We start from the raw sequence: 23,359 nt of genomic DNA on the forward strand, positions 1-23,359 counted from the left end.
AAACACACCCCTTCTCAAAGTATGCAATTTAAATCCAAAGCACTAGGTTTAATAAAAGGTTTAGAATCATGTGTTTAAAAAGTGGTTGGGAATGTTTTTCCATCTCTCTCATATAAATCTTGAGACATCAGAAACTGGCTTGTTGTAACACTACTGCATTCCAAGAGGAAAAATCCAAATTCCAGAACTGGCAGTCGGCACGCCTCTTTCCAAAAGGCTGCTTTTGTCGTTGCCAACGCTCCCTCCAAACTGGGGGCACTCTGGAAAGCTTCCCAGTATTACTTTTGTTTTATTGATTACTGGTTTGGCTTTTTTAAAATGCAACTAGATGGATTACACCTCTGCCTTGCAACTGCCATGCTGTACGGTATGTTGCTCTGCAGCTGAACAGCTGCTGACCAGGGATGTGCCGATCAGTGCTGAGAAACAAGTGGATGCCAACTTGCTAAAATATTCTGACTTGCTGGAAGAATCCTGAGTCTCTTGCAGGGAGAGATCCCTCCTATATGTCAAAAACTAATTAAAACTAAGTAAGAAAAAACAACTAAGTTGTTTTGACAACTACTCAGTAGAAAAATATGATATTCTCTCTTGCTGTTTTGGGGTTTTTTAGGATAATGAAATATAACAGCCCAGCTAAGAATATAACATATAAAAGCTGGTATACTTTTTTGCTAACATGAACTCATTAACTCTTCATGACCAAAGGGAAAAGCAAAGGAAAACCTAACTGGTTGACAGATTAGATAAGGACATCTTCTTAGCAATATGCTGACGAATGCACAGACTCCCCTGGTTAGAAGGTCTCTAGAAATTGTTTGAAAATAATCCTAATTACCCCTCCAAAGTACCAAGGGTAACGAAGTTATGGATCCCAAAAACTAAGAGTCAGCCTCCTTCCCCCACTCCCCATAAATTCCTAATATGCATGAGAGCTGATGGCATGTGGGAACAATCAATGAGAGAATGATAGCTGAGTAAAATTTCCCAGCAAGCCAGTAAAGCTGTGGCCTAATTCAGTCACACCCTTTACTAGTCTGGGTTTGGGCTCCTCCCCCACCCCATTGCCAGACAACAGTATAATTTTCAATTCATTTTCAGGCTGGACATTGTTGTTTGTAAACACAGGCAAATCTCTGAGAAGATCAGAAAAATCTCCAAACTTAAAAACAGAGTAAAAAATAATCAGCAATTTTCAAAAATACCAATACAAATGTTTATTTAAAAAATTAAACACATAGATCTTTTAATCCTGTATTTTTAAATACATATGCTACATTCTCTCAGGGATAACTGAAGTAATGCTCACATGACCAAATATCCACATGCTTTGCTCTATGTTAATTTTCTGAGCATGCAATAGACTTTGGCAAATTTTTGTTTAAAAGAATGGGGATTTGGAAACTCACCAAGATGAACTTCCCAAAGAAGATCCTTGGAGAAAATATGAGCCTGTCTATTGAAAATATTTCCACCCTCTGAAGTACTGCTGAAATAATTGTTAACTCTTTCAGAGCTGAAAAGGGGATCAATATTATTCAGATATTCTACACTCTCTTACTCAGAATGTGGTTAAAAAAAGAAAAAGGAGGAAATTTTATGCCCTATGTCACACTTATATTTATATTAAGTACAAAATAATTTTTGCACTGTGAACAAGAAATAGTATTATAACCCCAGACAATAGGGGAACTATTTATCAGAGAGACAAGTTCTGGGCAGCACTTTCAAGCATGTGTAAGTATCAGTAGATTCATGTGATTTCCTAAATCAAGGCCTTTAACTGAAGAAAATTTAGTCTCTGATTCCCTATTAGCAACCTTCGGGAAAATCTTTTATTGGGTAACTTTGATTTTTTTGAAGGTAATTGCTATAACAATACAAAATGGATGTGCACAAGGAAACAAAACATTGTTGCACACAGTTCTGTTTTGGACACTTGCTACTAAACAGTAAAAATTAAGATGATTATTTCAATTTAAAAAGCTTCTCTAATTTTGTTAAACACCTATAATCAATTTGCACACAATTAGCAATTTTATCATCATACACAGAAGAAGGGTAAAGTCACAGATATTCCCACACAAGAGAGAGCTAAGCAAGATCTTAAAACTGTGATAAACATCCTAGAAAAAAAATAATATAAAATTGTGGGTATATCAAAGAATGGTCAGAAACATATTACCAAGCAAATACACAATATTTAGAAATTTGCGGAAAACTGTTTCACAAACAGTTTTTTGTTTTCGTTACAAACTGTAATTAATATGGCAAGTAAACAAGAACCTTAAGAATTTTATACAGAGCACTGGTAAAGAGTGTAAACATATGTATTTCTATCTGCTTCTCCTTATATCCAGTGTATAAGATTGATTTAAGTAGTAGTAAATGTGTGTTGGTTTAAAGTAAGAGAAAAAATGCACCAAAAAAAGCAATATATGTTTAATTAGAAACAAACTGCTACAGCCTAGAGCTGACAAAAAGTATTTCATAAAAACTTTACAACAAACACATTAAGAAGTTTTCTAAAGCAGCTGGGTTTTGACAGTTGATTCCAAAAGTGCTGAATTTGATTCCAATATTATGTTAATCTAAAAAGCATTCTTGAACTACTTAAAAATAGTGGTTTATCATGCTGCACTTGTTTCCATCTGGATATAAAAAAAATATGAAAAAAAGCAGTTTATAAAATAGATAGAAGCAAGCTTTTTTGAGTACATCCATGATTGCTTGACATGGAAAAGGCTAGTATCACACTCATTTGAACTCATCATGTTTTAAATAATCAACATATCCTACCATTTTGTGTGAGTTTAGTGGAACAGAGAAAGGATGTAATCCAGAAGGACTCTTTAGTGGTTTTTACTGCTTGGCTGTTGTTTCCTAGGGATATTCCCTTTGAAAAGGGGAGTTTGAGGTAGCGACCAGAGTCCTGAAGGTTTGTGTTTTCTTCACACTGTGAAAACAAACCAGTTAAAACAACTGAATGGCACAAAAAACCTGAATCATTATTATTTCTCTGCCAGAAACTGAAGAATTTTCACTATGCCTGTTGCAAACTTTGGTTTTAGGTCACAGCTTCATATATTGACATTGAAACCTAACAAATTTGCACTGTTTTTGTCAAATGAATAGCTACAAATTTTTGCGTTAAAATCTAAAATTTATCTGTGAGCACATCAAATCCTCTGAATGAAGAGACAACTCTTAAATGTAGAAACAAAAATTTCACAAAGCTGAAATATCTCTAAAAATTATAACATTGAGTAGATAAATGAGCTTGTCTGATTTTCCAGCTTGAGGAATTCAGTAACAGGATTCACTTTGTGCGTTTTAATTGAACTTACCTTTGTGAAATCCACTATAAACACAATGTGATGTAATAGTAAGACTTAGGAAAAGCAGTGCACTGAAACACACACCTAGATTCAATTGCAGTTTGTATAGAAGGTTAATATTAAAGAATCAGCAATGGATATTTTAATGATGACAAGATTATGACTCATCGATACAGACTTTCTCAGCTTCACATCTCTGGACATTTAAATTACGTTCCAGAGGAATCATTACAGCTAATGACTGCTAATTCAAATTACCTTGTGTACAATGAGTTCATGGGTGCCATCTGGCAGAGTTCTCCCATTTTCCTGCATCAGGGGCACGAAAGAAAAGCCAAACAACTTCTTCTCACCCTTTTCTTTTGCTGAAATGCATATATGAATAGCAGCACTTAAAGTTAATAGTATACATTTTAGACCAAGTAAATTTATTTAATATAACATAAGAAAGTATACTGGAAGCTATTTGCAGATAATCAGATGAAGATTATCTTGAATTTCTGTTCCGATTTGCACATTGTCTTCTGTAATTTTTTTTTTATCTCACTTTAAATCAGAAAGGAGTATTCTGGAATGATTTAGTATTTCTTAACAACAACAAATGCAAGCCACAAACTATGAAATCTTAGCAACATATAGAAGTTTATCCACCCCTATGAAAGCTGTCTCTCATACCTTGGAATTCAGAATCTGCATCCAGTCATCAATTTTTACCTCAAAATCATCGCTAAAATTTTTCAGAATCTTTAAAAAAATTTGGAATTTTGTAAGTAAAAAAAAGCACTACAGAGTAAGTTCATGCAGCTGTCTTTTTCCTGAGGTGTTATAGAAACTTGTGTGCTTACTGCAGCTGTAACGGAGAGGACTAGCAGAAGTCATGAACAGCACTTACTGGAACAGTGCCGGAATTCACAGCGGATGTGAGCTCCTCTGAATTTATCCACAGGAATAGGAAGTTTCAGCAGCTCAGCCCATCTGGGACCATTGTTATGATAAAGCACAAAAGAATGGTACTCGCTGGCTGGTGGCTCTCCAGACCCAAATGAGATAAAATCCTAATGAAGAAAAAATATGATTAAAGATAGATTAGTGCACTGGTAAAATGTCATCAAGGACTGGTCTTTCAAGGAAGACTATTAATATTTACATTCGTATCACAAACGCCAAATGTGGTACAACGTTCAGTATCGTAAAACCCTCAAAAATAGTAGCACTTGCTTAATATTTGCCAATTAGAAAATTTTTAGAAATAGCAAGAATCATTCGCATCAATCAGAATCGAACTGTTCAACAGGGGATACCTGGGTGATCAGGGAGGCTTAAGCAATAATGTGTTGTGGAGTCCCACGACACCTCAAGGTCTAGCCAGTGTTATGTCCAAGCAAAAAATAAGATTGGAATTGAGACCAGAACAGCCCAGGCTCAAGATCTTCAGTCCTCCGAAATAAGCCTGTAACCCTGCCATTATCAGTGACATCTCCCACCATTAAAAAATAAATCTGGATTCCGTGATCAGAAAGAAGCAAAGTGTTTGTTGCCTTTGCAACACCCACGATGGTTTCTCCATAGCAAGGTAGACAAATCAATTTGTCTAATTCCTGACCTGTGGATACATATTAATTCTCTGTAGGAAAGGTGGTGATTTATGCATCAAGGATCCCCAATTTATTAAAATCAGACACAAAATTTAAAATTATCAAAATACATTTTTCTGTGTAACATAAGGAATTGCATTCCTACTAAGAAGAATTATTATGAAATAATTCTCCAAAACTTGATCTTGCTTCAAAATTTTCCAGCATCTTAATGGAATCATTAGTTATTTGGTTGGTAATTACAGACATTTATCTCAACAACATAATTGATCACAGAAATAAACATTTATAAAGGTTTATAAAGGTTTTAAGCAAAGTGGAAACACTCTGCATACCTAAAGACAGCAGAAGATAAACACGTCCTTTCCAAGCATTTTTTTACTTTTCAATCATCGTCACAAAAATTAACTACAGTAAGGAAGAACATACAACAATGATACCTTTAATATTTGTCCGCTGCTGTCCACCACATGCATTGTCACTTCCACATTTCTGGCCACACTTTTTCCTCCTTTCTCAAATTCTCCTCTTTCTACAGTAATATATAAATCATTCCTCATTTCACCTATCAAAAAAAACCAAACAAAACACAAGGTGTCCAAAAGTCATTTCAATTTGCTTACTTCTTGCTTTTAGTACTTAAGTAGATTTTCATCTTATAATCACACCCACAATTTACCAGTATTTTTGGATTTTAGATAATTGGTTTCAGAAACTAAGAAAACCAACATATCTTCATCCCTCTCAAAACCCAAAGATTATCTGCCTTTCTAAACCAATTCTAGGGGCTTTTACTCATCTATAAGGTCTGTTTGGTCTTTACAGTAGCATGTCCAGCTATACTGAAGCTGGTGTCTAGCTCCACCTCATTTAATTCTTCTTTTAATCTAAGGCAATATTAACCTACTTTCTTTCATTTGTAATCATTACAGTTCTCTGTTTAACTGATTACGATTTTTTTCCACCTAACCACAAAAGAAAGTGTATTATTCGAAAAGGAAAAACCAAGAGGTTGGTGATCTTTCCAATAGAAGGGCAGTCTTCCCAGACTGTGAGCATCCAAACTTGTCTTTGTAACACAAAAGATCAACATATTTTACATTAATAGGGTGTTCCAAAGCTTACTAGCAAAAAGTTAGCTTAGTTAGCTTATTTTTCACTTATTGAAAAGGCTTTTGAGAAATTAAAATCTTCATCAAACTACAAATCCAATACAGGCACACTACCTAAGTGCTACATGGTATGTACAAGTTATTAAATACTGCTAGCTATTTGAATTGAAATTCTTTGCACATTCATGCAATATCACGCTAAACATTTTGTCAGAACATAAACAGATCTTATGGATGAGATCAATGGTAATTTTATTTTAATTTCAGCTGACACAAACTGCAAAGTTTATATTTGACAAAAGGAAGAAAGAGTGGTTGCAGGGAGAATAGGACAGGGGGAAAAGCAGTACTGGTTGTGACTGGAGTGCCATGGTAGGGAAGTCCCTTTTCTGTTTGAAGATGCTAAATCTGTTTCTAAAAAGTGTAAACTAATCTAGCTCTGGACAAACATTACCAGAACTACTTTGAAACAATCGGACTTTCTAAGTGAAATGCAGAATAAGGAAGGATGAACAGCATAATAATTAGGAGCATCTCCTAAAATTCCTATTTCTGGATTTGGTTGAAAGAAAAATTAAGAATATATTCTTTCATATAGAGAATGGAAGCTTAGTGAAAAGGGAATATCATCTTTTAACAAAGCAGATTTTCACTCAGCACTGGTGAAAAGAAATCAAGTATGATAGTTTAGTATATTTATAGATGTGCCCCTTAGAAGGCAACCATGAGATGGGTATTTGTACTGTTGGTAAAATTAATTAAAAGATACGTAACTTATAAATAATTAATGCATCTTTAATTTGCAGCTTCATTTTAATTTGCAAGCAGAATTTGACTTGCTTGAACTTTTCATGGTACTCTCATGTTTCACATTCCTTCCATTTATTTTACTGCATGCAACTCTTCAGTGATTTTTAAGTACCAGAAACAGTGATTTTTCTGTAGTCTTCTACTATTTTTATAACATTATTCCATCACTGTGTTCAAAGTAATTAAATGGTCCCTCCAAAGCACAATCCAAACAAAAAAAAAAAATAAAAGAAGAAACTGCTATATTATCAAGCCCTCGAGACCCATGTCCACAAAAAAGGGGTGGAAATCTGCTATTGTATTAGCTTATTATCAGTTACCTTCTGAAACAACTATGGACCAAGGCTAGAACACAGCTAGACAGAATCAACAGAAAAAATACCAGATGGTATTCACTTAAGAGTTTTGTGTGAAGGCATGGATGAAAGAGCTAAATTACTAGTAAGCGTGTGCAACCATTGAATCAATCTCTGGTTCCTGGTGGGAAACAGGTTCAAAATAAACAAAAGGTGGTGGCTATTCAGGTAATGGACGGCAAGACTTTTAAAAAAAAGCATAACAAACAAACCAAAACAACCAAACAACCAAAAAAAACCCACAAAAGCAAAATCAAAGCAAAAACCAAACACAAGCCAAAACCTTTCCAAAGGATGTTGTGAATGTAAAAAATGTATACATGAAAGGAAAGGATGTCGAAATCGTGGAATAAAGATCAACCACGGGATATGAAACAGGTAATCACAAGCACTCAGGAAATCCCTAGAGTTGTAAATAGCTGGAGGCTGGGAGAGCATCAGGGGATAATTACCATACATGCATATATCCATACGCAGTTTTTACTCTTCCTTAGTTGTCTGCTTACAACATTCAGCTAGATGGGCCTTTGATCTGAATCCGTAAAGCTGTTCTTATGCTTATTCAAGTCACAAAATTACCCTTAAAACTACTAGATTCTGTTTATTCCTACATTGCAGTAATATTTGACTATAAAGATTTTAGAAGCTAATACAGTATGGTTACCAAAGAGCTTACAGCGTACTGGGTCCTTGCTTAGCATATGCTTATACTAGGCTTGGTTCTAGTAAGTGCTGGCTGTTGGTCACTTGCAAGTGTTTTACATTCAGAAAAAATGACTACACACAACAATCAAAAAAAAGAAGCTTTGTTATAAAGTTGATTTTAGCAAACAACTTGTAGCTGCAGCAATTTCTCTTTAAAACCTGAACTTGAATTCTACATGCATTTGTGCTACATTCAGTTATTATTTTCAATTATCAGCATGGATTTATTTCAATTTTCCATGGTGTCATAACTGAATAACCATTTCCACCACAAATTTAATGACCTACCCCAGATGAAACTCAGTGAAAACCATAATTTTTCCTTTTTAAAAAGAGTAAACTGTACAGGATTTAAATGCAAATGAAAATGACAGTGGAATGGGATGTCCTATCACTGGAAGTGTTCAAAGTCAGATTGGAAATGGCTTTGAGCAACCTTACCTAGTGAAAGATGTTCCTGCCCATGGGGGTGGCAGGGATGATGATTAAAGGTCCCTTCCAACTCAAATCAGTCTATGATTCTATGCAAAAAATAAGAGCATTTTTAAAAAAAGTAACTGGAGCTTTAGAGAAGTTAAGCAGGCTTTTAAAAATAGTGTTTCATTGCATTTTAAGTTTTTTTAAAAATCCAAACCTGTTCTGTTTTACCTTTTTAATTTCCAGAAGAAATCAAACAAGGTGTCTCTTGGAAAAACAGAAGGGAAGCTGCTTATTCTTACTTCCGACAATAATGCAACGTGTTGAAAAAGATATTCTGTCCTAATTACAGAAGTGATGCAATAACCCCAATGCTTTGGCCCTACTTAGTTAGCATCCTGTTATTTCACCTATCTGGCTAATCAAAAGTAGACTGACGAACTCCTACAAGGGTTTCTAATATGAAGTGAAGGCTAAAGCTATATGGAAACTGAAATTCCATAGAACGTAAAAAAAAAAAAGTAAAGCTGCAGTGATGTGGATGATCACACAGTCTGAACTTTCCAATACAGCTCAAGTTTTCAGTGCACATTCTGCAGGGACATTTAGTCTGGTATGTGAATTTAATTGTAAGTGAAAGGTGCTGAATTGAAATGTCTGGTTTGCTAAATCAAAATGTGTACAGTACAGCACTGGCAGCACCTGCCTTTTCATATGGTCCTGCCCATACATTGCAGCTTTGAGCTGGTAAACATATCTTGACAGCACTTTTCATGGGCTGGCAGAGGAAAAATTCCAAACCCTTCTTGTCCCAGCTGTAGGTGCTAACCAGGTACATTACAGATCAAGGTTTCTGACCTATGAAGAAGCAGAAGCTTCATGACTTCAATCCAACTAGTAATGAATTGTTCGAGGGCTGACTGGGAGTGGGGGACAGAGACCTAATCATCATCATTACATGCAAAAGTCTATTATAAGGAACAGGACGAAAAGCCAATTAAAGTCGAAAAACAGCCACAAGACAGACTGCTGGAGGACACAGTTAATGGAGGTCAGCCTTCCCAAACCTGCCAACTATAAATCACAAATTTTAAATAACCAGTAAAGAGAAAAGAGTGAGAAATAATTTCCAAGCTGGAGATAATGCATGCTCAGGGGTCCTGTTATGTCCACCACACAGTTTCATTAGGGATGGCTCTGTAGATTCCATTTCCTTCATAGGTCAAAGGCCGCATCATCACTATTGAGGACCTATGTACAAACACTGATCTGCTGCTGCTCACAAGTGGACTCCAGCTATGGGACCTGCATGTAAGCTGCCCCCAGCTCAGAGAGGTTTGAATGCTACCACCAAACCTCAGGTGACAGGAACAACACAGGTGATCACTAGTAAGGAGACGGTCAGATCAGTACAAGTGTCAGAAGAATATTTGTGTGAATGTATCATTTGTACTTTTATTTTTTTAGAAACACTTGTACCTAACCTAAGCATCAAAGTAATGATCCTTCATCACAAAACTGTTTTTAAACTTACACTGAGGAAGCTGTGAGTTGCAACTGCAACATAAATATTATAGCAAGACTTTTCTCATATTCCAAATACATTTAGAACTGTAGAATCTCTTGTAGCATATTAATATGGAACAAGGTTTCAAGCTGAAGATAGCTGTCAAAGATCAAAGGTAGCTGTCTGTTAAAAGAAAGGAGTTTAGTTTGTCAGCTAGCCTCAAAAAGCTTTCTAGTGAAATAAATTTCAATTTGATTATTTAGTCGTGTAAAAAAACACAGAATGACTGTATTTGAACAAGCATCTCTGACAGTTATAGCTGTCCTGACAGCAGTCACTAATTTAAAAATAATTACACAGAACTCACTAGGAGCTCTTGTTAGGAACTGCTTTTTTGAAAGCCTTGCTCAGAATTATAGGTCCTTTAGAACCATGAATTGAAAAAGAGAAAAAAAATATTTTGTTTAGAGAAAGTTCCTGTTCATTTACATCTCAGTAAATGAGATGCAAGCTAATGAGATGCTTTGTTTTATATTCTAAAATGACTTGAGCAGATCTTAAAACAATTTCAGTTGTAGGGACTGAAAATCTCTGGATGTGGCATAGACAAAATGGTATTACCCAGGATATAAATCTTGTGGATGTAAAACATTTTCAAGAAAAGATCCTTAAAATACTTTGTAGAATGGGAAAAGAGCTATGTAGCAACTGCCAGCGGGAAGATCTAAAAAAAAACCAAGCAGAAGGTGATTTTAACTAGAGGAGGGGGCTAAGGAACATTAGTACACCTTGCCGCCTACCCTTCAAGTCAATCCAAACCCTTCAAGCCTTTTAGCAGCTAGGATGTTCTATGACATCCATGCTGATATATCGACAATAACAAGCAAAACCGGAAGATAAAAGACAAGGACAGGAAATCTTCCACTCCCTTTTTCGCCCAGTAAACTCAGAACTGGCATAGCTTAAGTTTCAGTAGGAGCAAGCAGTTCACAGAAGTACAGGGAACAGGACAGAAGAGCTCAATTCAAAAGCAGGTGGTTCTATGTCTGGCTGATGCAGCACTTAGCACCAGAATATAGTCTAAATTTCAACAAGCTACATTACAAGCTGATGATATTTGCAGTAGTCACAACCTGGAGGTTGCAAATCCTCTAAATATAAAAATACATGTGTTTATTAATATATATATATTTGGGGGTGGGTCTGGGAAGAAAAGATTAAATCCTGGAATACTATAGAAATACTAAACTCTTGCTAATCCCTTTCTGGCAGTTGACCTTGATGATTTCATAGGTTCATAGAATGATTTGGATTGGAAGAGAACTTTAAAGGTCATCTAGTCCAACTTCTGTGCAATGAGCTGGGATATATTCAACTAGATCAGGTTGCTCAGAGCCCCATCCAATCTGACCTTAAATGTTGCCAGGGATGGGACATCCACACCCTCTCTTGGCAACCTGTCCCAGTGTTTCTACCCTTTTTTAAAAATGAGTGCAATATTTCCCTTTTTACAGTCACTGGATACTTCACCTGCCATGATTTTTCAAATATCATGGAGAGTGGCCTGGCAACTACATCAGAATTTCCTCAGGACCTTAGGATGCATCTCATCAGGCCCTATAGACTTATATATGTTCAGATTCCTCAGGTGGTTTCTCTTTCAGTGGGAGGAACTTTGCTCCCTCCAGTCCCTGACTTGAGGTTCATCCGCTTGACAGGTGTGGGAAGAGAGATTGACAATGAAGACTGAGGTAAAAATGTTGTTGAGTATCTCAGCCTTCTTTCCTTCTCATCCGTTGAGACCAGTTTACCAGTTGTGTTCATCACAGGGATTATGCTTTTCTTGACCTCTCTTTTCTGGCTGAAATACCTTCTTATTCTTTGCATCACCTGCCAATTTCAGCTCCAGCTTTGCCTTGGCCTTCCTGAACCCATCACTGGACAACTTCCTGACTACACAACTGAACAACATCCTTATACTCTTCCAAGGACACCTGTCCTTACTTTCACTGCCTGTGCATTTCCCTCTTGCACTTTAGTGTGACCAGCATGTCTTTACTCAGCCATGCCATTCTCTTGCCTTCCCTTTCTCATTTCTTAAACATTTTATTTAATTTAAAATACAAAAATTCAATTAAAAAAATTGAAGTTAAGCAATCTGAGATCATTTGTGACAATTGTAATACAGAAGGCTGTTATCTGTGAGAAGGGCGTTCTTAAGGAGAGCAGCTCATGAAGACGCATGCTGCATTTCACAAAGAATGTAGGAAGTGAAATCCCATTACTGAGACGATTTCCTTTTTGTTTTGCATTTTAGAAGATACTGAAAGACTGACTGGCTGCTTATCAGGGAATATATTCAGCACTTTTAAAAAAAGAGGCAAGTCTCATTGACATGCTTGAAGATGCCAGTAAAAGTGTTTGAAATTTAAAGACCCTGACAAGCACCAGTCAGCTGTCCCTTCACTGCTTTCTCCCCATAGAGCAATACCTTGACTTCTCCATTATTGTGGTAAAGAACAACTGTGTTATTTGCAAGAAAATTTTACACAGACTCACAATATTTACTATTTATGGGTAATATTCACACACGACTCAAGAATGAGAAAATGCTGTACTCGGTGCTTAAATAAATACATACAAAGAAAAGGTCTGAGACTGGGACCTTCTGGGTGATACTTGATAAAAACTGATTTGGGGCAGGGTGTTTGTTTGCATTTAAGTATATGACAGGGGATGGGCAGGAAAAAATAAGACCGTTTCTATTATTTATATACTGGTAGCTAGTTTATGTATTATCTTTGATATTCTTGTTTATATATGGCAAATATTAAAACAACTCTGCCTGTGTTAGGATTTTGGGGGCACTGGTGACTTTAGTAACACTATTGCCTTTTTGCTGTTGGATTAAGTAAGCTCAAGTATTTAAATCAAGGAAAAAAGATTAATAAATTATTCTGTTGATAACTTTTCTCAGTTACTCTAGTTTCATTTTTTAATAGAACATTAACTGCATTTTCGGCTTTATTACATTAACTTTCAACAAACCCTAAGAAACACTCACCAGAACACAGCAAATGAAATGCTCTTTATGAGGGATTCTCCAACTGCCATACTTTCAGTTGTCAATTGGACTATAGATCTATCATATAACAGCCAATTGCTCTGTGACTTATTTTTCTCTTCTTTTTAACAAGGAGATGTAAAACAAGTTGTTTTGAACAAGTGGGGAATAAAAGACTTAAAAGCCTTTTTAATGGAAAACTTTGACCTGTTGACTTTGTATAGCTATAAAATAAAAAAAAATATTTCCAACAGAATTTTGAAAGACCAGTTATTTTTACAGAGCTAAAGCATTCACTTGTTAGTTTGCCAGTGCTCCTTACCAGGTTTATTGAAGAAAGACTTCCAAGCCATAACTATCCTTATATACACTTCCCATGCATCACTGCTATTTATTCTATACTCAATAGAAAGCCAGCTTATTCTTCCAAATACTGTAAACTGCAGAAGATCCTTTTCCCCATTCTCCACTTCCAGAGATTTTAAATTAAGGGAAGTCTAGTTAAATTCTGGTTTGTCTTCCCTTCCAGAGTTTTCTTCTATTTTTTTCCTTCAGTTCCTAAGGAACCAAGAAAATAAGACAGAGGAGATGGAAAGGAAAAGGAAAACAATATACAAGTTCCTTGAAATTGTCTTACCAAATATGTAGTCACATATTAGTATTTTTGTTTTCTCCAGTGACTTGTAGAAATGATAATTCCTTTGATCAAAGCATTTAAAAAGTATTAAAATAGGATTTGAAAAGCAGAGGGTATTCCCCATAGTGTACTACAGTTTTGTGAAAGGTCAAAATTCAGGGTGTATTTACTCCACAATATTGCTTGAACATATTTTGTATAACTAATATATCCAGGCAATATTACTTTCAGTAATTAAAAATACGTATTTCTGGGTTCTTGAAATCAGAAGAGCAAACAGTGGCAGATGTTAAATTTAGACAGTTTGTACTTCACAGAGGATAAAGAAGTTTGGAAAAATTCATTCTGCTGCTCAAGGGAGAAAAAATGCTTAAGTGTGTTAGACATATATTTCTTCTCCTAGAATCAACAGCTCTTTACTAAGTCCAAGTTCACTTGCAGATACAGACACCACAATGAAGAGAACATATTCCACAGTTTTCTTTACATTTTTGCTCTCCAGACACTTATTCTATGCTTTCAAAGAATGAATATGCCTCATAGTCAAAAATCATATAATTGAAAAATGCATGTTATCACAAAGATAGCATTTTGTGAGATCATTTATATAAAAACAAAAAGATTCTAGTTCTACCTTCATTTTAAAAGCTTCTGAAAATAGTAAGAAAGGTGAGTGTGTACCTGCACATGAAAAGAATAAAAGACCTTTTAATAATTCAGATGAAGGAGTAAATAGTATATTCAGTAGCTTTGAAAGACAGGATTCTAATGAGATTTAACTGGACAGCTTAAGGATATCTAAAAAGTTAAAAGGTGACAAACGTAAAGCAATGCAAATGTGATGGTAAAATCTTCAGTTACTTTTCTTAAATTAAGCATATGAAAGCTTAATGTGGGAAACTTAAAGTGTAACAACATCCCAGGCACCTCATTCTATCTGCTGAATGAGCAGAAATTGTAAAAAAACCAAACAAACAAAAAGATAGAATATTGAGAAACAAAATACGATTTTTAATCTTGGACAAATAAGCTTGAAAGAATGAAAATTCCACTACAGAAATTAATACCGCAGTTTCACGTAGAGTCTTCAGCAATGCTACGCGTGAAAATTTATGACAGAATTAGAAAAGAACCATAAAATTCTGGGCAAAGGATTACAAGCCAAGACTTTTCCAGTCAGGACTGACTAGCTCAGCTATAGATACCAGTATTAGAGACACTCTAAGCTCATGTACAATGTAAACAATAGCTAATGTAAAACCATTGGAGTGACTTGCCAATTCTTTAACTTCTTCAAATATCATAAGAGTTTAATCATTTTGATTGACAGAAATAAATATAAACTCTTATCTTTAACTCAAAGCACGTGGTGATCAGATCTCAGCAGTAGTAATGGCACCAGTTCTGATCATAAGCTGTAAAAAACATGGCTATAACTAAGTAATATACACCTATGCAAGTCTTTGAGAAGTCGGCCAACAGGCCAATTGTTTATACACTGCAGGACATTTTATGGACTAAGACATTTTTAGTCAAGCTGCTGTTGTCTATAAGACACAGAGTCTTTCAAAATCAAATCTATGGTTGTTTTAAATAAGAACTATCTTATTTTATTACTATAGACATGCATAGAGAAAGTTTGTAGATAAAGTTCCAGGAAGTAAGGCTTGGACCTAATTGAATTACTTAGTGAAAAAAGTATTCTACAGGAAAACATGAAAGTACTTTACTTTATGTGCTAGTGTCTCACACTGAATGGATTTTGGCTTTGAATGTACCAAGTAGTTAAGACGACGTCTACCAGTAAACTACCAGTAAAAGACTTAGCATTATTAAGAACAGTATAGCTTACCACACAATAGTTTAGAGTCTGTTTGCAACTGGTGGGCATGGTAGGGAGCTATGGCTCCTCTGGTTAAGTCCCCATACAGCTGTGCAAGGGTTTATTCCAATCCTAAAAACCCCAGACAACACAAACTAGTGATCAGGCTTAATTATGGAATCAGACATTTTCCACAAAAATGCAAAAGAATATGTACGTGCATGTGTTCTAGAACACGTGAACATTTGCAGCATTGAAGCTAAGTGCTGATATAGATGCTCAAAGTTGAATTTGGAAATAGATTCCATAAGAGTGCACTACATAAAATAGCCAAAAAGCAAAAAAAAAAAAGCTTTTACATTTCATTCCTATTACATATGTTAATGTAAAGTTTTCCTCAAAAGTATAATACATTTGTGAATATTCTGAGAATATTGGCTTATGTATCTGCAGACTACCACACCAGAATGTTGGAATGGAGTTTACTAGTGATCATATAAAGTCTGCCCTGAAATCCTGGTCAAACTCAGAAAATGCATACAGAAGATGACACTTTCACTTCCTGTCCTCCTTCTGTTGGCTAGAATAAAGTGAGTTACCTATTTCACAGCCTTTTTGAATCATTGCCATCTACTTTTTTTCCAGTCATTTACTTCATTTCCTAAAACACTTGGAGTTCTTCATTAAAAAATTCCAGGGGTCCTGGATAGTGCATTCTGTGGCTTCCCCCTGTCAGGCTGTAGTGACACAAAAAGCATTACTCTATAAAAACACGCATTATTATTGTCAACAAAATTCCGGTTTGGCATGTATGCTGATCATAGTTACTTTAAACAGCATAACCTCCACAGAGAAAAGGATTGATGTGACAAAAAATGAAGGTCAGAGAGAGTTTAAATAAATCAGAATAGGAGAGAAACTTAAAATATGGCATTTATAAAAGAGATACTGCAGTTTAGCAGCATGAAGTATTTCTTATTGAATAATTCAAGAGAGTCTGGTTGAGAACACTAACCTAAGTGCTAATTAGACACAGCAACACACTTACTTTCAACAAAAATATAAAATAAGATCTAATTAATGACCATTTCTAGTGGCAAAAGATGAAGTTCTCTAATTTATCTCAGAAAAAAAAAGAGACTAGAAAAGAAACAAAATTAAAGAGGAGCTTTAAAGTAAAAAAGCATTTCAAAGGCTAGGTTCCTGCAGGCATTTCAGTGCCTAGGGCATACTGCTCTGGTTAGCCCTTGAAACTCATCATTGCAAGAGCGAGACGATTATTTCTCTTCAGGAGAAATACCTTCTATGCCAGTAAGCACGGAATAGAAGTTGTACATTATTTAAACTGAGGGATGCATACAATTGGACTGAGAAAGAAGCATACCAGAACCCATATACTATTTTTTTAACTAAAAACGGGACTAAATGAGCCTGCACAACTCTTTGAAACTGAGTCAAGAAACTCCTCCACCAGCTGATTACACAGTACTCTGGTATAACATGTTTTTCTCAGTTTAATACATTATTTCTCAACTAGAAAGTGAGGGGACATGGGAGCTATTTACAGAACTTAGAAAATTTGATAACACAGAGCAGGAGGTCACTAAATCATAGATAAATGGAGAAAGGATTCTTAATGGGAGTTATAGTGTGCTCAGTAAAGCTGCTTCCACTGTTATCAGCCACATTATCTACAACACCCATTTGATTCAAATTACAAATCCAACTGTAATACAACAAACAAACCCAAGCTAATAAGCCATAAAATTTCAACTGAATGCTTCCACTAAGCATACATATATAAACCAAATTAAGTGACACCCGACTCATGCATTTTATTGTTCTAAATATTGCAGTCCCATCAGCATAGTATTTTCATAGTAATTCTAAAACTGTTTTATTAACCTGTGTTATGTGCATATTTTAAGTGATCAAGTGGTGCTGATCAAGGACGCAGAAGGACAGATGTTTAACTGGCAGAAAGAACACAAGAGTGAATTCTCCGTTGTCAAATTTCAGGCAGAAGTTCAAGAGAAATACATGCTCGCAGCTAAAGCTGAGTCTCATTACTGAGTTTGAAATGCCTATTTAAGACCTCCTCGACTAGTCAAGTATTGAAGTTTATTTATTCTTGCCTCAGAACCTTAGTTTACTTCTGATTTAGGTCCACAGGAATGCAAAGACAGAGTTTTATATGAAGAAGACAGTCTCTGTTAAAAATCCACAAGTCATGAGGATGATTTGAGAGAGTCAAGACTCTGTCTGTAGACTCAGCTGAAACCGAGATGTGAGCTCCTCCCTGCAACGTTTGTCAGCAACAACATAACACCATAATCATGCTAAATTGGTCTGCTTGCAAGTATGCTCTTCCTTTAAAGAGATATTTGTCTTTTAATTTCCACAAACCTATTAAACTTTTTAAAAATTTCATTTCAGGAATGGAGCTATAAATAATTCTACAATCTTCTTCCTGTATTTGCTTCTTCACATTCATACTGACACAGTCTTTATACCTTCCTTAGCATCTGCTTAAGTATTTGCATATTTTGTCATACAAATAAGCAAAATGAGGTCTCTGCATCTGTATTTTTATCCATTTCCAGTCATTTTCCAGTACTGGAGGCACAAACCTTGTGAAAACAGAAGCTGTACAGTACCAGTGAAATTCTCTGAGTCTTTATTTAGAAAGCTACCACCTCCTAAGAACATAATGTTCTGCTGGTTATCTTTTTCCCTGCATAAAGCTCATCAGTCTTGTATTCAGTCATCTTCACTTCTGTATAGTGAGGTTCCATCTCTCAAAATAGGCTACTATGGCCATATGCCCATTTGACATTGGCATAGTAACTATACAATGTATAATATAATGTGGCCACTGGGACACAGTTTTCTTCTAACTTTATGAAAAAATACTAACATAAAAGTCCCTAGAACTGTTTAAGAAGTTTCAGAATACAGTAGTTATTTGGAAAACAGCTGAAAATCAAGTAATTATTGATATATTTTTCTCTTACCAGGCATTATGATATTGGAAAAACCTAATTTCCTTGTTATTGATACTCCATGGGTAAATCTGGATGTATACTCTCTCCTAATTTGTTCTATGTCTCCATGAAGTAACTGAAGAGAAACTGCCAGACCTGAAAATGAAGAGAAAAACAATGAAAGATAAGACACTCAAACAGATTATGGACATCACTACTGTTTAAAAATTACATGTACTTACAAGTATATATGCATTCCTGAGAAAACGGAAAATTCAGAGGAACTTCGGTTATACCCAGCCAACCCACTTCAATTTTTAAATGCATTTGGGAAAGGCTCCAACATCCAAAAATCAATAAAGACTTGAAAACAACTACCCATGAAAAAGCATTAGCAAATTATTACTGATGTGTAACTGAGCTATGACGACATGTATCAAAATTATCTCAATAGGGATGGACTGAGGCCTTAACTAAAAAAAGAACTACAAAAAGGTAAATTTAGAGAAATTTCAATCCGTAATATTGAATACCATTTCAATTTTCGACATCCTTCAACACAATCCTGCCTTCACTGATATGCAAGAAAAAGTGCACATACAATGGTCCCAAACTATGAGTGAAATGCAGAACTCTCATTACAGTGCATCAATTAACCTGATACAAAGTTATACAATTTATTCATCCAAAATCTGAAGAAACAAATTCTAATAAACCAATGTAGCATAATCAGCACTTTTTACTCAGGAACAGTACTTTTATAATGACTGAAATTACAATCTTTTTTCAGCATTCATCAAATTTAATCAATCACACTCTTTCTTATGTTTGCTAGAAAAACATGCAAAATGCAAGGGTGGCCATATAATTTTCCAGCATTTATTCTTCTAGAACCAAGGAAGTATAACTTCATCTACTACATCGCTGGTATACAAATAAATTGCAAAGAGCATACTTCATTACAGCTCAGATTAACAAAAACAACAGGCATGCCTTTTGGTTATTTCAAATATAATCACTGAGGTGTCTTCCCCGACCTTCAACAATACTGCAGCATATCATGTATCAACATGCAGATCAAGCAGAAGATAAGAGCAAAGTCTTCATTTACACTGAACAACTGGAGATAAACAGACAACCCAGAAGAGTCATAACGAACTTGAGATTAAGTTAAAGCAAATAACATGCATGCACAGACTGAACAACAAGGTCATCAGTCCTTTCAGCTTTGAAAGAAATTTCTCCTTCAACCATGTTACTATTTAACTGAATAAATTTACTTGAAGTTTGATGGTTCCTAAAATCAGAGCTTGAAAAATCTGTACTAAGTACTGTCAGCTCAGGCTACTGCAGATCAGATATCTGATTACCATGACAACTTTTATATTTTTCTTCTTACCTACACTTACATTCTATTATTTTGGCAACTCCAAAGAACATGATACTCTGAGCAAACTTTCCTTCTCATCAAAAACAGCTCGCCTACACATATCCAACTGGGTACATAAACAAATCTTACAAGCAGAAACCTTCAGTGAAGTCTATTCTATTTTACGGACTGTATTTGAGGCCATGGACATTAATTATTTTTGTAGAAGAATTTGTTCTGTGGTTATCCAGTGAACAACTTTTAGAAAGTAGTGAAAATTATTATTGGTGTAGGTGAGAAACCAAACTGCACTGTGGCTACCTGGTGGTACATGAGCTTGGTACAAAGTCATACAGGCAAAATTCAAGCTCTGTTAGACCAGGTGAAAGGTTTTTCACTGCTGTATGGGAAGATCTAGGCTGGGTGTAGCTCAGCTATAAATACGGATATTTAGCCCACTTCCAATCTTGCTTCTTTTATATTTTAAGAAACTGCTATACATACATATGTATAATCATACCCCCATATGCCCCTATTGCACTGTTTCCTTGGAAACCTAAAAAAACTCCTGCTGCAGATCACATCAACCACAACAGCATTAATCAGATATTGTACACCTCCTGGTGTTGAGCAAAGTTATTGTGTTTTCTACAAAAGTTGAAGACCTCAAATCAAATTTTATTTAAGTACAAATTTCACAAATTTCCCTGAAGAATTTTATTTAGCTCAAAAACAAGATGTCAAAAAAACTCATCTGTGGCAAAACTTTTAACTTGAGAAAAAAAAGCTGTCAAGATTTCAAGTACTTGCTCATGCAAGGCGAGAAAAGATAGTAGAACTCTGTACTTCATGGCATTCATTGTTAGAAAATGAAGAGTCATCTCTACGCATCCAAAAGCATCAAGAAAATCTCTCAGTGAACACACTTGAAACATGGGTTAGTCATTTTACCTATAGTTTAAATACATCTTTGGAGTATAAATGGTATGCATTCCCCAGCTCTTCAGAATGATGAAGAACACTGGATTACAAGAGTAAAATTACTTAAAAATGTGATATGCTGTAATGAGAGTAGTAAATAGGAAAGAGTAAAAATAAACCAGAATGGAAGCAGGGAAAAGATGCACTGGAAAGGAAGTCTGAAGAAACTCCGAAGGCTTCAAGTTAACAATTTTGACACTGAGGATCCAGTTACCAAACAAAAGAGAATTGCCAAGAAGGGAAGTGAAACTGATAAATCTGGTAAGAGTGCTAATGTAAGGAGCACATAAACTTTACATAATCAATGAAAAGAAGACGACTCCCAATTAAGCATTTGGATTGCTCTCTCAGAGCTCCACTAATTTTGCAAGGAAACCAGGCTCCCCTGCACTAAGGATGTAAAACCATAAGACACATACTGTTACTGTGATAGCTGTGATAGCCAAGTTACAAAACAGGTTGTTTGAATTTCCAATGATTTGTCACAGTCAGTATGCTGAGATAAGCAAAAGGTACATATTGTATATGAAAAGTCAGGAACTTATTTATAGTCCTAATGAAAGCTATAACAGTCTAATCAAAGAGTTTACTATTAGTCCATTAACAACGGTACTAACACACTCCAAATACTGTTAAAACGACAAATATACACACAATCTTTCCAGTATCTACCTCTTCCTCACCCTTCCAATGACCCTCTAGGTTCAATGGTTTCAACCTGCATAGGTGTGGTATGGTGACATGGTATCCTTTGCCATGAGAAGTAAGATGTTGCCTGTTTCTTCCTTCTCTCTTTCTAGGCTCCTCTTGGACTAATTTTTATGCTTGTTAATGTGCTTTACATCTTGTTATTTCTTCACTAGTCTACAACTCCACATTACATCCTAACTGATCATATATGATGGCTTCTATATATGCCACATATCTGTTATTTCGTCTCTTCTTTTCCCTTAAAAAGTGGTTTTATTCTGCTCTCAAGGTCACAGTATTTGATGACCAATAATTGGCCACTGGTGAGCTGTTCATAGGTCTGGGGCCTCTAGTATCATGGCATGCCAGTACTTTCAAGGTGTCAGTTATGGTCACATGTCTTTACTCTTCTATGTTCCATTTTAGTCCAGGGTTATAGATAGTTAACTCTACACAGAGTAACTAGGTATTATAACTATTTGTTAAATACAAAGCATATCTACCAAGGTGGGTTACACCACACAATTGCAGAAAGCTAAGATATAGAAAGAGCTATAATAAAGCAGACAGAATTTATTATTTTTTCATTAGATATATGCTTTTACAAGTCAGACCAAATCTCCAGGCAGCCTAAGACAAGTCCAGCAAGCCAAAGCCAGATACGTAATGTGGACCTTGCTGTCAGCTAAACATAAAGTCTGTGGTCAGTTGCAAGCCACAGTAGTCCCATATTTATGGGTCTATAAAAATACAATATACTTGCCAAAGAAAGTAGACACCTGTCATGACCAAGGAAACAAGCATTTGCAGTAAAAGTCATGAGGGAGAGATACTTTAAAAAGATGGAATAATTCACATTTTACAAGGGACTACAGTTTGCATCCTTGTAATAAAGTGAGCCACCAGACTATCAATGAAAGTTGACTAATATAATTTAAAACATACTGACAGATCACAGAACAATTCAGATTTTCAGAAGGTTGCAGATTCAGCTGAAGAGGGATTCCCTCAGACACATTGCAAAACAAAGAGGAATGAAGAACTGACAAGTTGAAAGGCATCACCATTAAACTAAAAGAGGGGAGATTTAGATTAAATGTTAGGAAGAAATTCTTTACTGTGAGGGTAGTAAGGCACTGGAACAACCTGCCTAGAGAAACTGTGGATGTCCCATTCCTGGTAGTGCTCAAAACCAAGGTGTGTGGGGCCCTGAACAATCTGATCAAGTGGGTCGCATGCCTGCCAATGGTAGGGGGGCTGGAACGAGATGACCTTTAAAGTCCCTTCCAACCCAACCTATTCTATGATTCCATGATTCTTCATCAAAATATGACCAGAATTTTGCATACCATAACAGGCAGAAGGTCACTGAACTCAATTTACAAAGTGACTAAAGCTATTGCTGTGAAGAAGAAAGGGGTGGAGGGGAAATATGACTGCTTCTAGAAAGGAGGCTTAATCACCAGACAGTAATGAGACAGGGTCAAGGCAGAGAAGGCTTCCAAAGAATTTGGTAAGCAGCCAGTCTGGGAGAGATGGAGAAGACACTCACAGAAAATGAATACAATCAAAAGAATGAAGAGATACTCTTTTTGTACACAGAGACAGAAAATAATTCATTAATGATTCTCTTATGGAAACATGACTACCTTGTCTGTCATTTAACAAAGGTAATACCTTATAGTTTTAATCACTTTGATGATGTATGTCAACATCAGTTCTTTCTCATCTCTTTTCATAAACACAATAAAATGATCAGTCTTAGACAAAATTAGAGCATTTTTTGATGGACAAAGCAAAATAGAGAACTGTAATATGCCACCATACACTGCATCTGACTGTGGTTGATAGGATCATTACAGCATCTTGGATAAACCCTAAGTATCATAAACTTCATAACTATACATTTTCCATTTCTAGAATAGTGGGGACTAAAACATAACAATGAAAATGATTATCCAGTCTCTGAAGG

The 23,359-nt window shown here is 35.6% G+C and overlaps 1 protein-coding gene across 4 annotated transcripts in view; it reads right to left on the bottom strand.

Annotated features, from left to right (window-relative positions):
* The window catches only part of DOCK4 (dedicator of cytokinesis 4), a 247,662-nt gene that overhangs the window by 81,487 nt on the left and 142,816 nt on the right, over positions 1-23,359 (bottom strand). For all 4 annotated transcript variants that reach the window (XM_027721207.2, XM_027721205.2, XM_027721206.2 and 1 more), the window contains exons 13-17: positions 18,378-18,503; positions 5,374-5,498; positions 4,231-4,393; positions 3,597-3,703; positions 2,800-2,956 (exon numbers count right to left, since the gene is read on the bottom strand). In XM_027721207.2, the coding sequence (XP_027577008.2) occupies positions 2,800-2,956; positions 3,597-3,703; positions 4,231-4,393; positions 5,374-5,498; positions 18,378-18,503 (678 nt within the window). The remainder of the gene's footprint in view (positions 1-2,799; positions 2,957-3,596; positions 3,704-4,230; positions 4,394-5,373; positions 5,499-18,377; positions 18,504-23,359) is intronic.

This window comes from Pipra filicauda, unplaced genomic scaffold (assembly GCF_003945595.2).
Source record: "Pipra filicauda isolate LSUMZ 115617 unplaced genomic scaffold, ASM394559v2 scaffold40_size4127951_pilon, whole genome shotgun sequence".
Classification (NCBI taxonomy): Eukaryota; Metazoa; Chordata; class Aves; order Passeriformes; family Pipridae; genus Pipra; species Pipra filicauda.